At 41.4% G+C, this 15,654-nt stretch overlaps 2 protein-coding genes across 4 annotated transcripts; both read left to right on the top strand.

Moving 5' to 3' along the window:
* Positions 1-785: 785 nt before the first annotated feature.
* Positions 786-4,542, top strand: cUnh1orf52 (chromosome Un C1orf52 homolog). Of its 2 annotated transcripts, XM_080506259.1 has the most exons (4): positions 786-1,197; positions 2,150-2,360; positions 2,739-2,887; positions 3,115-4,542. In XM_080506259.1, exons 1-4 carry the CDS (start codon positions 907-909, stop codon positions 3,118-3,120), a joined length of 657 nt encoding a protein of 218 aa, XP_080362385.1. In that variant the 5' UTR covers positions 786-906; the 3' UTR covers positions 3,121-4,542. The 2 variants fall into 2 exon arrangements, with proteins under 2 accessions (XP_080362385.1, XP_080362384.1); XM_080506258.1 differs by having other exon boundaries at positions 2,739-4,542.
* Positions 4,543-5,144: 602 nt separating this feature from the next.
* Positions 5,145-15,360, top strand: exoc1 (exocyst complex component 1). Of its 2 annotated transcripts, XM_080506261.1 has the most exons (19): positions 5,145-5,193; positions 6,190-6,321; positions 6,415-6,545; positions 6,776-6,935; positions 7,926-8,113; positions 8,701-8,928; positions 9,152-9,284; positions 9,374-9,483; positions 9,927-9,995; positions 10,630-10,779; positions 11,314-11,422; positions 12,518-12,681; positions 12,768-12,881; positions 13,054-13,133; positions 13,243-13,471; positions 13,621-13,804; positions 13,911-14,110; positions 14,220-14,414; positions 14,958-15,360. In XM_080506261.1, exons 2-19 carry the CDS (start codon positions 6,198-6,200, stop codon positions 15,108-15,110), a joined length of 2,721 nt encoding a protein of 906 aa, XP_080362387.1. In that variant the 5' UTR covers positions 5,145-5,193; positions 6,190-6,197; the 3' UTR covers positions 15,111-15,360. The 2 variants fall into 2 exon arrangements, with proteins under 2 accessions (XP_080362387.1, XP_080362388.1); XM_080506262.1 differs by lacking the exon at positions 9,927-9,995.
* The last annotated feature ends 294 nt before the right edge of the window (positions 15,361-15,654 follow it).

Below are 15,654 nucleotides of genomic sequence, written 5' to 3'. Positions count from 1 at the left end.
AAAAAAAAGTAAACATAAGCAACACTATTTCAATATGAAAGTGTGAAAATGCTGTAATATAAAAATTATTGAAACCACTCAGTGTATTTTTTTTAATCAAGAAAATACAAAAGTACGATAGTAAGTAAGTAAGTAAGTAAATAAGCAAAGTTTATTTATGAAGCACTTTTCACAGATAAAAGTCACAAAGTGCTGTACATAAAATGGGAGCAACAAAAACAAATCACAAGAATTTCCCATTTCAACAGGGAATCAACAGAAGCCAAAACTGAAAGTAAGTAGTTGGCTTGTTTTAAATTTCAGAAGTTTTTCCACAGTCTTTCACACTTCGAAAAAGCATCTGTACAATGAGCTTTAGTGTGGAAAAACTGTATAATGGCCAGTTAATGACCCTTCTTCTAACACTTATTTGAGGGTCACTAAATTTGTGGAAGTTTTAATTATCAATGCTTTTAGATCAGGGAGTGGCCAACGTGCCAGATACCTAAAGCCACAAAAAGTACTACAAAGAGCCACATCATATACATGTGGACTGAGAAAGTCCCACAAAATGACCTCAAATGAAAATCCATAATTTTTTCCAAGCCAGATACATTTTTCGCGCACACAAATGTATACCCATGAATAGACTCTCTCGCTCTCCCTTTTACGTTTAATCAATGTGTATATATTTATAAAGTTGTCTCGACGTGGACTCGAACCCGCGACCCTCTCTCTTGGAGCAGACTGCTTTACGATAGTCGTGGCGACAGTCTAAACAGTTTACGACTGTTTTGGAGGTTGATTCAAAATGGCTTCACGTTAATCTACTTCACCCTTCGGGACTCTACTTTCCTTCCTGTGTCGGATTTTTAACTCCTCTTCTTAAAAAAAAACAAAAAAATAAAACCCACAAACCGCTGTGAAATGACGGAAGAAAAGAAGTCGGCTTCATTGGGCTTCTTCTCCAGCTACGATGATTTAAGCGACAGCAGCAGCGACTCCGACGAGGAGCGAGGAGATGCGAAGAAGAAGCCCGGGGACCGGGCTGAAGCTCCGGGTCAGTCCTCACAGCAAGGCACCAAACGAGCCGCCGGTGGAGCTCCTCTACCCAGGCCCGACGAACTGTTCAGCTCCGTGTCCAAGCCGACTTTCCTCTACAACCCCCTGAACAAAGAGATAGACTGGGACAACCTCACGGTTAAAGCTCCTGAAGAGGTACGACGCTTCACAAGTCTGTGCGCGAGCCGAGTGTCATCTCGTGATGGAAAAGTCACTATAGTAGATCTCATTTTCAAAGGTTTTTTTTTTTTTTTAATGTTTGTGCCTTTGTCACAGTGTGTCTGAATAAATCACCAACGAGCGGTCTGCAACCTTCACTACTAAAAGAGCCTTTTTTCTGGAGCCTCGTAACATATTACATTTTCTGATATTGTTTTGAATTCAAAATAATCCTGAATTGAATTGGGCCGTGTCCAGTGTGTGATTTTTTTATTTGTATTTTTAAAAAGGGGGCAAAAAAAGCCCGTTTCTAACGACCCATAATGTTATAATCGCCAATAACCAAATACCTGTCAACATGTTTTATCATTCTAGCATCCCCCCCCCCCCCCCCCCCCCAATGTAATATAATTACATTTTACCAGAAGTGGCCACTAACAGGAACAAATAGATTTATATAAAAAAAAAAATGTATATATTATATTATTATATTAACCTATTGATTTAGGAACCTGACTAATATTTTCAGTTTCCTGGTGGGAGATAGTGTCACCTTGTGTCTATGTTGTGATTATCCTTTTATTTGTGATCAACAAAATGTTTTACACTTCGGCTGTCCACCTTTATTTACTTTAATTTTAAAACATGTCCACAGTGCCAAACCTGAAGAAGTCATTGGTTGGCTGAGGAAGCTCGATTATTGAGGTTTTCTGATTTTAATCTGACTACCGACATGCCCCAAGTACAGTTGTTACGTGTGTGATGCTGTCTTTGACGTGATATATGTACGGTGAGGATTTGATGCATGAGGGCTGCAGTGTTTTCCTGTGGTCTCGTGAGATCCCAACATTGAGAAGTTCACCAAACGAAGAGAAGAGGAAAGGGGCCATAATTGCATCTTGTGCATATTGCTGCAACTATTACATCTATATTTCTCTATGATTTGCAGCCCGCCAGAGAATTTAAGCCGTGGAAGATGAATGCAGTGCCTCCTCCTGAGACCTACGCTGCAGAGCCGGAGAGGAAGAAGGGACCACCCCCAGGAATGGACATGGCTATTAAGTGGTCCAACGTATACGAAGACAACGGGGCTGATGCACCGCAGCCATACACAGGCAAAGCCCGGTTCTTACCCACAGAGGAGCAACCATCAGAGTCTGGTAAGTCCCTCTTTCAGAAATTACAGTTTTAGTCGCTTTTATTTTTAGCAGTATTGTAAATACCACAATACCGTCAGATTATTGGTATAGATTTAAAGTGGTACGCAAGCAACAAGTTAAAGGACCTGAGAACCGTTCCCTCATTATAGTTTTCGTCATTCTTCATGCATCAATGAGGAGCAGTGAGCAGCCGCTCTGCAGCGTTATTTTAAAACAAAACTTCAACGGTGTCTCATCACACATGTTGGGAGAATAATTTTGTGAATGGCCAAAGAAGCACTGAATACACGTCTGATACTACTTTTCATGTTTGGCATGTTGGCTGTTGAGTATTTTAAAAACGAAATTTTTTCCTTCTCTCTCCTATGTGGCGATCAGATGAGGAATCGGAGGATGCAAACGCGCTGTCTGCCAAGAAGCGACGAGTGGAATCCTTCCAACAAAAGGAAAAGAGGAAGCGGGAATTAGGACAAGCCACCTCAGACAAGAACTTTGTAGAGGAGGAGAAAAGGATCCTCAGGCAAAAGGTGGAGTGAAGCCCAACTGGTCAGGAAGCGATAGAAATATTTTACATCAGCAGAGGATGGCCAGTTACGTCAGCAATACAATATGAGCCAGCCAGTTGTTTCACACGTCATACATGCAGGCTCAGTTGACATGTTGTATCCTGTGTGCTTTTGAGTTGCTTTCATCACACTTAAAGGACATTTAAATTAATAATTTGTTACTGTTTTTTCCTTTTTTTTTTTTAAAGCTTTAACTCAGTGGGGAGCATCAGGAGACAGTCCCACTGCAGAATTGTCAGTCCGACAACAAAGATTCTGATAATTATATTTTTATTATTATTTTTTACCACAGATTGAAGAAAATGTTTTGCATTCATGGCTGAATTTGAAACTGTGACTATGCATATTCTCATTCGTCCAGGCATCTCAATGAAACCTGAATCGGGTTGAAGCTGTGTTACGACCTCTAGAATAAATCTGCGACGCCGCTATTTTAACATCAGAACAAAACAAACACCTTCTGCACTGTTTCATGTGATCATATTCTCCCACTTAACTTTCACAACAACTACTTAGGCAGAACAATCCCTTTTGAAAAGAAGGTGCGTTTGGTATAAATGAGGTGCGGATGGACGTATTCACATTTCCAGTGTTGCAATGATGCCTTGTATGAACACAGACTATAGTCTCCTTTCAAGGAACACATGAGTTTTCTCTGTATAGACACAGTTTTAAATCCCACATCAGGATCTCTGGACCAACAAATAAGCCATTCTTTTTTATAAACCAGTCGATGGTCTTAAAACTCATTCAATCTGTGCAATTGCTTTAAGAACTTCTCAGTAAGAAGGTATTGTTTCACATCTGGGCAAAACCTTACTGTACTAACTGTATGTTGACAGGTACTCCTGCATATTCCCACAATCCAAAAGTCCCTGTGACGGAAGGTATAATGACTTTAATTTTACAGTGCATTTTTAAAGCTCCAAAATTCACCCATTCGCACAGCAGTGTCGAAGGCTGCTCGACTTCAACCGCGGGAAAAGGAGAGTTTGGGCAATTGAGCCTGTAGACTGGGAAACAAACCCGCTCAATCAACCGAGCTGCAGTCTATCCGCATGTGTGGATTGGTCTTGTGCTGCACTTTGGAACTTATGTAATGGTTTCATTTCAATTTCTTGAAATAGCTGTGACGTCTGGGTGTGGTGGTGTCCTTTCGATGGTGCTCGTGGTTTATCTTGTATTATCCTAAATGCGACTGAGTGGACTGTTTTCATAATGTGACTTTCCTTTTCTAAAATAGCAGTTAGGCAATTGTAAATCTGTTTAAATTGCATGTACTTTCTGCTTACAGGCACAAGATGTCACCCTTAAGTCACAATAAAAAGCAGTGTGGGTCTTTGATTTAAGAAATTTGTCTGATCTCAGTTCTCCTGAGACACTTGATGCTGACAGACTTTGTCCAGTCTCATGTACTTTGTATGAGATACTGAAGTAAAATGAGTCCCCTGCATCTTTATCATTAGTGCAAACATTTGTTGGAGCCATGCATTGCTTTAGAAACTGTTTGGTATGTTGACTATGTTGATTCAGTGGAACCAACTAAATGGACAGTTTTTTTGTTGTTGTCACTGAAACGTTATTTGTAATTCACCACTAAGGCAATAAAGTGTGTTGTGTTACATTGAGATGTTCTGGCCTTCATTTGAGTGTTTTGTGGGTAGTAAAAATATGATGAGCAAAGAAATTATTCTCACTGGTGGTTTAAGATTTAATGGATGAGTCCGAAAACATGAGGCATCAGAGCAGCAGTGTGCTGTTAGTGTTCACGGAAGACTGCAGGGACTGAAATGGTATACATGATTTTACGAGACATACGACATAAAATAAATTCATTAAACAATACATCACTGGACCATGACATAATTAATTAAATAGTGAAATAGTCATATATGGATTTTTTTTTTTTTTTTACATAAAATGTATTGGTATTTTAATGAATTGATGACACATTTATATATTTAATTCCAAATTTAATTAATTAATTAATTACATAATTAATTCATTATATTTATGTATTTATTTAATTTGGGCACATTTAGTCCTCCATAGTAGTGAGATGCACATAAAAAACATGTTTATATCTATGGAGACGCATGCCTCAACCAATATGGCGGCGACGACGGGTCTCTCGCGCTCTCCAGCACTGACTGAGGCGTCCATAGAGGAGGTGCCCACGGTTGTCATGCTGTCACATGACACCGCCGCACTACAGCCAGGAAGTGAGGGGCGGTGTTTAACAGGGATGGTGGGCTAATAAAAACAAGGTAAGACATACTTATTATTAATATCTCTGCTGAAATAACCCACAAATACCGGCCTTTGATTGAAACTCAACAACGTTTGAATGAACCACTTTGAGGACGGTGTCTTCCAGAAGCTGAGTCTAACCGGCGCTAGCTCTGTCAGGCTAGCTCGAAGCTAGCAGACTGAAAGAAAGCCGGAGGTTTAATTTTATGAAAATTACTTTTGTGTGTGTTATGATTTAGTCGTGCAGCTGTATCTGTATTTATAACGCGCTTTAATCCACTTCTTTAGTGTTCTGTTCTGTTGTTGGAGGCTTAGCTGTGACTGTGGTTTCATAATATAAAATATGTCAATACGAGCCAGCTGCTCAAATTACATTATAATATTGTTTAGATTTTTAAGAAGAACAAATTCTGAAAGATAGAAGACGACTGTTTTAAATTCTTGGTGTATTTTTCTCCATGTCCAGGGCTGTCCCTTTGGGTCTTCGGCATTAAACGTGCAATGTAGATTTGTTTTCATTAATCCCTTTGGGAAAGAAGTTGCTGTAATAATAATTCGTATTATTTGTATTATTGTTACTATCAATCACAGGAAGCGATACAGTTCACAGCGCCTATGTGTTACCAAGTGCTGCACCAAAAATGATGTATTAAGTTAGATTTTTTAAGGTAAGTTTAATTAAATGAAAGACATAACATCAGTGAAGAGAGCAATAAATGAATATGACAGCAAAGATGAAGCAGTAAAAACATGTACAAAAAAAACCTGCAGAAAAAAAAGTCTCATAAATAATCTTGTTGATGTAGTTAGCAAAATACAAATCAGTGACTATGACAAAACCTGCTCATTTATTTCCTTATCCCCTTGTGGATGGCTGTGTGTTTTTTGCATGTCTGTGCTCATCGGTTCAGAATCATTTCATGCATGCAAATACAGCTTGACTTCCTGTGTGTATGGACATGTATTGATCTTAATGCCTCAGCAGTAAAAACATGTTATTTTCTGTGTGACAGTATCCACCATGACAGCAATCAAACACGCTCTGCAGAGGGACATCTTCACACCCAACGATGAGCGTCTCCTCGGTATCGTTAACGTCTGCAAGGCAGGAAAGAAAAAGAAGAACTGCTTCTTGTGTGCTACGGGTATGTGGCTAGAAACCCCCATAACAGCTTCAAACAAATAACAGCTTTAAAAACCAGCTATGTCGACTCTAATCTTGCTTTCTTGACCTACAGTTACTACAGAGAGGCCCGTGCAGGTCAAAGTCGTTAAGGTGAAAAAATCTGACAAAGGGGACTTCTACAAGCGCCAGCTGACCTGGGAGCTCCGAGACCTGATAGAAGTAGACGCTAAAGATGCAAGCAAGGTCAGCACCACACATTAGTAACATGAGCTTCTCAGTACCTTAAACAGCACACAATGATGTTGAATCACTGTCACAAAGAAAGTTGAAGTTGTGGTGAAATAAAAATGGCAGAGGCGCTCGATCAGTCCACTTTTTTTGATAATTCAGCATCCTTAAAATAAAAATCAACCCACCTTTTTATCAGCTTGTCATGACGAATGTCTAAAGATACATATGTGTTTTACTTTTAGGAAAACCCTGAGTTCGACCTTCATTTTGAGAAGGTGTACAAATGGGTGGCCAGCAGTACAGCCGAAAAGAACTCTTTCATCTCCTGCATTTGGAAGCTGAACCAGCGTTATCTGAGGAAGAAGGTGGAGTTTGTCAATGTCAGTTCTCAGCTGCTGGAAGGTGTGTAAATCCTCTCGTCTCAGCCATCCCTCCTGTGACCGCATGCCTCTCTGAGTGATTTCAATATATTGATTTAATAGGTTTTCCTTTTTTCTTTCAAACCACTTGGGTTGATCCACAGAGTGAATCACATTTGTTTTCTCATTTAGCCCAGAAGGAGAATCTCTTTTGGTTAGTTATGGCATGATTAATTGAAGGAAAGAAAACTGTTGGGCTTCTTTCTTCTTCTTTTTTTTTGTACCCTCGCTTGTGGATTGCTTTTCTGTGTTAAATTCTTCTTTATTCTCACTTTTCTCTCTTAAACTTTCTCTGGCCAGAACTTCCTAAAGCGGAAGGTTGGTAGGACTTAACTTCCCCCTCCTCACTCCTCTCCATTGTACTCTTCATTGCTTCAAACCACCATTCTCATTAGAGACTCTCACCTTCCCTTCTTATAAGTTACGTTGTTAAATCTGGATAGATTCATTTTTATCTGAAATTATTTAGCACATGTAGATTGTTTTGTTCTCCACTTTTAGCTTTTTTGTCCCCACTCATTCCACCTTAATTCATAGGAATATTCACTCACATGCTCATTAAGGTGGCCTGTTGTTGACTCACACTCATGGTCCATAATATTTCTAATTCCAACATAATTCAAACACATATCAATAATTGGTATACGTTCATTCTATACACCAGGTCATGATGATAATAAGTAATACATGTAAGCAGTTCACATTTCTTCATATTTCTCTGCACTCCTTTGAGATTTTCTATTAAACATGTTGTGCTCATATCCACTCCACATTTTCATCACATGTTGCTAATAATTGAAAACGCAGTGCTGAAGCAATGACGGCCTCCCAGGCACCGTTAGTCTCTCGTTGTTCGATGAAAAGCCTTCAAACCTCTTGCTCAGCTTTGAAGAAACCAGAGCGTGTGTTGAAGTTTACACGTGTGTTTACTATCTCTCCGCACGTCCTTTTCCGTCTTGCTTCATGCTCACAGAATCCGTGCCGAGCGGCGAGAGCCAGAACGTTGCCGGTGGCGATGAGGATGCTCTGGATGACTACCAGGAGCTCAGCACCCGCGAGGAGCAGGACATCGAAGGCATGATGGAGATGTGCGAGTATGCCATCTCTAATGCTGAGGCCTTCGCGGAGAAGCTGTTCAAGGAGCTGCAGGTTTTAGATGGGGTAAGAAACCTGACACCAGTGCCTTCACTTTGGAAAATAAACCGGGAGCATATAGACTCTTTTTTTCAGTTTGTGGTTTCATTAACTTAAAGCCACCTGATTAACAGTGCTGTGAACAACAGTAACATTTTACTGCAATGCCACATCTTTTAGAAGTAATGCTATAGAAATTGATTGCTCATATGAAATTATGATCCCAGTTACAATTACCAATGTTTCAGTTTGCTCCTCAGTTGTCATATATACTGAGCAGCAGATTATCTCGTTCACTAAAGGGAGATGTCCTTTTTAATCCTGAACTAACAACTCCTCCCAGTTTTAACAGGAAAAATGTTTGTCAGCAAGTAACATTAACAAAAGCTGTAAATGTGGATCATTATTATTAATAAATGTAAGCCTACATTCTTGAAAGTGGCTGCCTCACTAAAGGCAATTCAACTTTTTTTTTTTAAAGTCACTAACTAGTGTAAGTGTTAATATAAGTAACATCCCTACTAAAAACGAATGTGTGACTGTGATGGATTCATGACGCTCTGTACCTGGCACACCTCCGCTGATTGCTGACCCGTCCTCCTCTGTCATCATAGGCTAACATTCAGTCCATCATGGCGTCAGAGAAGCAGGTGAATATCCTGATGATGCTCCTGGACGAGTCGCTGACTGAGGTGGACACCATTGAGGGAAAGCTGAGCAGCTACGAGGAGATGCTGCAGAGCGTTAAAGACCAAATGGACCAGATCTCGCAGAGCAACCGCCTCATCCAGATCAGCAACACCAACAACGGCAAACTGCTGGACGAGATCCAGTTTTTAGTGGTAGGGAAATACCTTCCTACTGTACACACTTGGAATTAGTTTGTGTAATGCTCTAAACACAGCATCCAGAACTTTTAATCTCATGTAACATGCTTATTTTTTAAGTATTGAGTGATAAAGCATTTTATTTTGAGTAAATTAGGCCAATATATGGTCTATATAAATTGCAATTTTACTTCTTGAATGAACAGCCTTTATTTAATTAGGCTAATTCATTTTATAGAACTACATGGACTTGTCAAAGGGACACATCAGGGCCCTGCAGGAAGGAGATCTTACCTCCCCGAAAGGCATCGAGGCCTGCATCAACGCCTCCGAGGCGCTCCTGCAGTGCATGAACGTGGCTCTCCGACCGGGTCAGTTGCCTCGTCTGCGGTTCAGCTGCTGATTTTTTTTGGGGGGGGAGCAGCTCATCAGACTGAAGACTTAATTTTCTCTCTCATAGGTCACGACAAGCTGGCGGCGGTGACGCAGCAGCAGCACCTGTTTGCCGAGCTGAGAGACACGTTCGCTCGGCGCCTCACAAACCACCTCAACAATGTGTTTGTCCACCAGGTGACACTCTCACTGTCTTTACATGCATCCGTGACCAGCCTTCAGTCATCTTGCTATAAACCAATATAAATATTTTTAGTGGACAAGTTAAGCCTGTCAGTTGGCCCGGGGCTGGCAATGAGGGAAACATTGCCTTTATGAAAATGAACACGAAGCGGAACCGAATCCATGGCAGCAGTGAAAAGGAGTCTGACTTGTGTGTTGCGCTCTCGGCCGCTCAGCGTGGGTCTCCTCTGAAATTCTGTGCTGAGGTCTCTCCTGTTTTTTTCCTCCAAGCTCAGAGTCTCTCGCTCTCTTTTCCACCTTGATAAACATCCTGTTTAGCTGATCCTCTCTTCCTGGTCTCCTTTGTGCCGTTTCCTTCCAGCTGTGTCCCTCCTGTCCTTGACTCTCTGTGCTGCTCACTGTGAATCATCCCACTCTGCTCTCTGTCTCTGTGTCAGTTCAACCACTTCAGTCACTTCAAAATGACCATCCCTCAGTTCTATAGGTCCTCCTGTCTGTCACTTCCAGTGAGTACCCTCACAGCAACTCCCCACCCGATCCCTCTTCTGCTAATGTTTGACCTCTCACACCTCCCTCCAACATACTCGCCACAAGACCCTCTGGCCTCCCTCCTCCTCAGTGCATCGTCGATTGCATGGGAAATGTCTGTAACTACTTAACATCCCTCATCTGATCTCAAAGCTGGGAAGACATCGTCCATCTTTCTCCACCGGTTGCCTCGGCTTAGGGCTTTTTTGTGGGGGGGGGGTGTTGGTGCTAACATGGCTTTGTCGCAAACGCTCATATCATAAAATACCGTGCTTGACTGCTCTATGTGCATGTCTTGTTGGGGGTAAAAAAAAAAAGCTAACTCAGGAGTGTGAGAGGAGAGAGGCGCTTTCACTGAGTTGCTCTGAGAATGGTTTTCCAGTTTTAAACAAACCCAGAGTGTTTCTTTTGACATCGTCTGGATTCAGTGTAAGCTGCGGTTTTGCGGCCTCTATAGACATTTGTGCAGGGAGCTAAATGTTCCTGATGTGTGATGTGTGATGTGTTAGTGCGTGTATAGGAAGATGGAATGGGACTTAAGGTAAGGTACTTCCTTCTTTGTATCTGGTTGTTTTTACTGATTATCTGCCTTCTCCTCACTCTGTTCCTCAGGGCCACGATCAGAGCTCCACCCTGTCGCAGCACACCGCTGAGCTGACGCTGCCCAAACACAGCCCCCTGCACAGGGACCTGCTGCGCTACGCCAAGCTCATGGAGTGGCTGAAAAACACACACCGGGAGAAGTACGAGGGTCTGTCGAGGGTCAGTGCTGTTTACCTAGAATAAAAACAGTTACAGTGACATGTACACACTGGAATTTGTCGCCAAAAATCAAAGGAGGATATTAAGATTGTCATATTTGCACATTGAAGTTGGATCTCAAAAGATCCCATTCAAATCAAAAGTTTAGTTTCATACACTAACTTCACTTGCTCTTGGTCCCAGTTAATATTGTTCATAACAGAAGCCTTACCACAAGGCTCAATGAAACCAATTAGCCATAACATTATGACCACATTGAGTCAAGGTATATAACAGAAATGTTTTTCTTTTGAGATACAATAATGCTGAATTATATGTTAATAACTTCCTTAAACATCCCTTCACTATGCAAACAAGCTGTTATATTAATGGGATAGTAAACTCTCACACTAACAATGAAAAAACATTGCTCTATTTAATGTTTAGCAAAAATCTGAGAAATGTAATTTTTTATGTAAAGACGCATTCAAGATGAGAAATTATTCACTTTTTGTCCTCTCACTCATGTTGTCCCAATCTTTCTCTTTTTTCCAGACCTATGTTGATTATATGAGTAGGCTATATGACAGAGAAATCAAAGACTTCTTTGAGGTGGCCAAAATAAAGATGGCCGGTACATCCAAAGAAGCAAAGGGCAAGTTTGGTAAGAGCTCACACGACGGGTCTACGGATGTCGACGCAGTTATTTATACCCTGTTAAAATAACAGAAATTGTTTTTCAGTCCTCTGTGATCTGCTTTCCTTTTTTATGTCTTGCATTATGTTGTCAACTTAAAGACTACATGGATATTGCTGATGCTTAAGGTTACTTTGCTATATATTTATGTCCTATCGCTGCACAGACATAAATGTACCACCAGCCTATAAACCAGCAAGGCTTGATTCCTTTACAGCTTTTTCTGCGTCACATCTTTGCCCTGAAATGTAATGTCCTACTCTTATGTGTTCTTTCAAAAGGTCTAAGCACTGCCTTCTTGTGTTTATCTTTCATCATCTACTTCACTTTTGCGCAGAGATTTAACAGAGCTCAAATGGCAATATTTCCATTCTGACTATGACCCTCGGTTGAGCCTTTGTTTTTGGCAGAGCTGTAGGACTCTGCTTTCTGCTCTCTGTGTTAGCTTTTCCTCCTGAAAACAAAACAAAGAAAACGTGTGTTTTCTGAAGGTTTGTCCGAGCTACGACCGAAGCTACCGCACCGCACGTCGGCATATGTTTTAACTTTTGTACATCTAACACCGAGCCTCACTCCTACCCATGCTGCATGTTTTTTTAAGCCTAACCTGTGTCTGTCTTTGATGCCTGCCTTTCTAACTGGCTGCAGCTACGCTTCCGCGGAAAGAGAGTGCTCTCAAACAGGAAACAGAAAGTAAGTATATCAGTCGGATGGAGCTCTTCCATCGTGCTTCTCATCACTGCCTCATATAATGCCCCCCCCCCCAAAAAAAAAAAAACAACAAATCCTTGCTACAATGTTGTATTTCCCTACAAACCATCACCTCGACATGTGCCTGGTTGGTTTGTGCTAAATCTCAACAGTGTTTTTTTTATGCATCAACATCTGATTCTCAGCTAATTTCCTCACAAAAAAAACTTAACCATTCACCTCATTGGTGTTTTATTTATTTATTTTTTTCATTTCTACCACTTTTGTTCTTTTAATTACTTGCATGCAGCTGATGTTGACTTTACTGAACACATCACTTTGAATCAAGTGTATTCGTCGTGTATCTATCAGGCCTTCACGGCAGCTCTGGGAAGCTGACTGGCTCAACCTCCAGTCTGAACAAGCTGACGGTGCAGGGCTCCAACAGCCGACGATCGCAGTCCTCCTCGCTTCTGGACATGGGCAACATGTCCGCCTCTGACCTGGACGTAGCCGACAGGACAAAGTTTGACAAGGTGACACTTGAAATCATGCTCTTTTTTTTTTCCATTGAAGCCGGATTCATGCTGGGATATTAAGCGGAGTGTTTTCTTCTCTGCAGATATTTGAGCAGGTCCTCAGTGAGCTGGAGCCTCTGTGTCTCGCAGAACAAGACTTCATCAGCAAATTCTTCAAGCTGCAGCAGCACATGACCGTCGCCCCTCCTCTTGCGCAGGTACGTCACTGATGTCACACTGGAAGCAGCTGATCCAGATGAATCGTGTCAAGAGCCTCACCGAAAAACAACAGTGACACATGAAGATGTGGTCTCAGTTGCATTGTCATACATACACATTTTGTTCTTTTTTTTTTTTTTAACGTTCAATGTCTGTCATCATGTGTGTCAGCCTGAAACGGAGGAAGCAGATGGAAGCGGGCCCTCAAGGGTACCTCCCCTGGCAGAGCACAGACACTCCCTGTCTTCAGAGTGAGTATTCACACGTCCCTAATTAAAGTATAAATAATAATCATTTCCACAAACGTCATTCTCATTTTGCTGTTTGTGTTTACTTTGTCCCCCCCCCACCCCAATAAAGGAAGGACATGGTGCGGCTGATGATGAATAACATTTTCCACAGCATTGAGACAGAGCTCAACAGCCTCATCGCGCTGGGCGACAAGATCGACAGCTTCCACTCGCTCTACATGCTGGTGAAGATGAGCCATCACGTGTGGACAGCGGAGAATGTCGACCCGGCCTCTTTCCTCAGCACTACTTTGGGAAACGTGCTGGTCACCGTCAAGAGAAACTTTGACAAATGCATTGTGAGTACATCCAAGTGAAGTACAAGTGGCACTTTCACTCACCTGTACCTCAAGGTTTTACACCATTCTCACCATTTATTTTTGTGATTACATTCTTAAATTGAAGCTAATATTGTGTTGCAAACTTAGATCTGTGCTTTTTTCCACAGTCTGGACAGATCAGACAGATGGAGGAGGTGAAGATTTCAAAGAAAAGCAAAGTTGGAATCCTCTCCTTTGTGACCGGCTTCGAGGAGTTTGCCGAACTGGCAGAAACCATTTTCCGTAACGCAGAGCGCAGAGGGGACCTGGATAAAGCTTACGTCAAGCTTATCAGGGCTGTTTTTATGAACGGTGAGATCACTGCACCTCCCAAGCGCGATCTGAACGCAAATACTCACTGACCAGAAATGAGTTGTTGCACAGCACACCTAATTCTGATTCTCCATTGTGTTTTCAGTGGAGAAGGTAGCCAATGAAAGCCAGAAGACGCCACGCGACGTCGTTATGATGGAAAACTTCCATCACATCTTCTCTACGCTGTCGCGTCTAAAGATCTCCTGTCTGGATGCAGAGAGGCGAGAGGCCAAGCACAAATACACAGACCATCTGCAATCCTATGTCATCAACTCTCTGGGGCAGCCTTTAGAAAAACTGAATGTAAGAAGCTCTCATACAGGGGGAAAAAAAAAGTGTCATGTTTTTTTTATCATGCAACTAAGGGATATGAAGGTTGGCAAACGTTTATGAACTCTTCTGTCTCCCGCAGCATTTCTTTGAAGGAGTTGAAGCACGCGTTGCTCAGGGCATACGCGAGGAAGAAGTGAGCTACCAGCTGGCCTTCAATAAACAAGAGCTGCGCAAAGTCATCAAGGAGTATCCCGGCAAGGAGGTGAAGAAGGGACTCGACAACCTTTACAAGAAGGTGGACAAACATCTGTGTGAAGAAGAAAGTCTGCTGCAGGTGAGAAACTGAGTTTTAATTTGATTAAATGGCTATTTTTTGTTCTGTTTCCTTAATGTGGCTTCATTAGTGACTATAAAAACAAATTTGCATAGACAAGTCTGGACTCATGATCAATTTCTAAACATGGAACATTTGATTAAAAAAAAATTTTTAAGCAAAAAGAAACTCGTCACAAGAAGGTTCATTAGTCGAGCTAACAAACCCCTCTTCAGTATTGGCAGGTTTCTGGCCTGTATCAAACAGGCAACGGCGCAGTACATTATGGGATTTATCTGCTCTTTTTGAATTGGATATTCCTTGTTCACATAACACAATCACTTTATTCTGTATTCATGCAAACAAAACATGTAAAGTGACTGTGTAAACGCGGCTACAGTCTGTTGTTAAGCCTTTAACAGGAAAGTAGGATGATGAAATACTGGAAGCCAGGAACACTCAATCTCATGTTGTCACTGTGTTGAGTAGCTCTACCTGGAAAGCAAGCCAAGCCCATTTTAAAATCCCACTTCACTAGTTCACTTCTTTTTGTCTCTCCGTCAGGTGGTGTGGCACTCCATGCAAGACGAGTTCATCCGTCAGTACAAGCACTTTGAAGCTCTGATAGGCAGATGTTACCCTGGATCTGGAATCACCATGGAGTTCACAATCCAGGACATGCTGGAGTACTTCTCCAGCATTGCTCAGTCTCATTAGTGTAGCGGCTGTGCATTGTTCCTTAATATACACTACTGCCTCCTGCCGTCCCACCACGCTTTTTAAATCCATCAGCATTTCTTCTTTGTGTGCCTGTATTTCAATGAAAGGGATTGTACTCTAGCAAATTACTTTGCCCGTATGCATGTTTTTTTTTGTTGTTGTTTAGTTTCACCACTCTTGCTCTCAATAATTTCACGTGTTCATTTATTCATGCCAAATGTACATAATAAATTTGCAGTTGTACCATCTCTAATTATTCTATATTTGTTTTTATTTTGCCAACCTGACCATGTGTTAAGACAAGACAATGTGAATATAATGGGAAAATTTATTTTGCTCACACTTTATGTAATTCCAACATGAATTTCACAATCAGTAATTTTCAAGTGCTTTGAAATGTCAAATCCACCAATTCACACTCACACAATACTGATAATGTCAGCCATACAAGGTGTCCAATCATCCATTTGGAGTTCAATGTATTGCTCAAGGGCACATTAGCACTGGTAGTGTAAATAAAATACAAACCATCTGAACCAGA

The sequence above is a fragment of the Blennius ocellaris genome (assembly GCF_963422515.1).
Source record: "Blennius ocellaris genome assembly, chromosome: 12".
NCBI lineage: Eukaryota > Metazoa > Chordata > Actinopteri > Blenniiformes > Blenniidae > Blennius > Blennius ocellaris.
The sequence above is the reverse complement of the archived record's forward strand: the minus strand, read 5'-3'. Positions and strand labels throughout refer to the sequence as shown.

Coding starts and splice junctions, on each gene's coding strand:
- cUnh1orf52 (XM_080506258.1), top strand. CDS start 907: ATGACGGAAGAAAAGAAGTCGGCTTCATTGGGCTTCTTCTCCAGCTAC. Junction 1,198..2,149: donor CGGTTAAAGCTCCTGAAGAG/GTACGACGCTTC, acceptor TATGATTTGCAG/CCCGCCAGAGAATTTAAGCC. Junction 2,361..2,738: donor GGAGCAACCATCAGAGTCTG/GTAAGTCCCTCT, acceptor TGTGGCGATCAG/ATGAGGAATCGGAGGATGCA.
- exoc1 (XM_080506261.1), top strand. CDS start 6,198: ATGACAGCAATCAAACACGCTCTGCAGAGGGACATCTTCACACCCAAC. Junction 8,929..9,151: donor ACGAGATCCAGTTTTTAGTG/GTAGGGAAATAC, acceptor TTCATTTTATAG/AACTACATGGACTTGTCAAA. Junction 14,415..14,957: donor AAGAAGAAAGTCTGCTGCAG/GTGAGAAACTGA, acceptor TCTCTCCGTCAG/GTGGTGTGGCACTCCATGCA.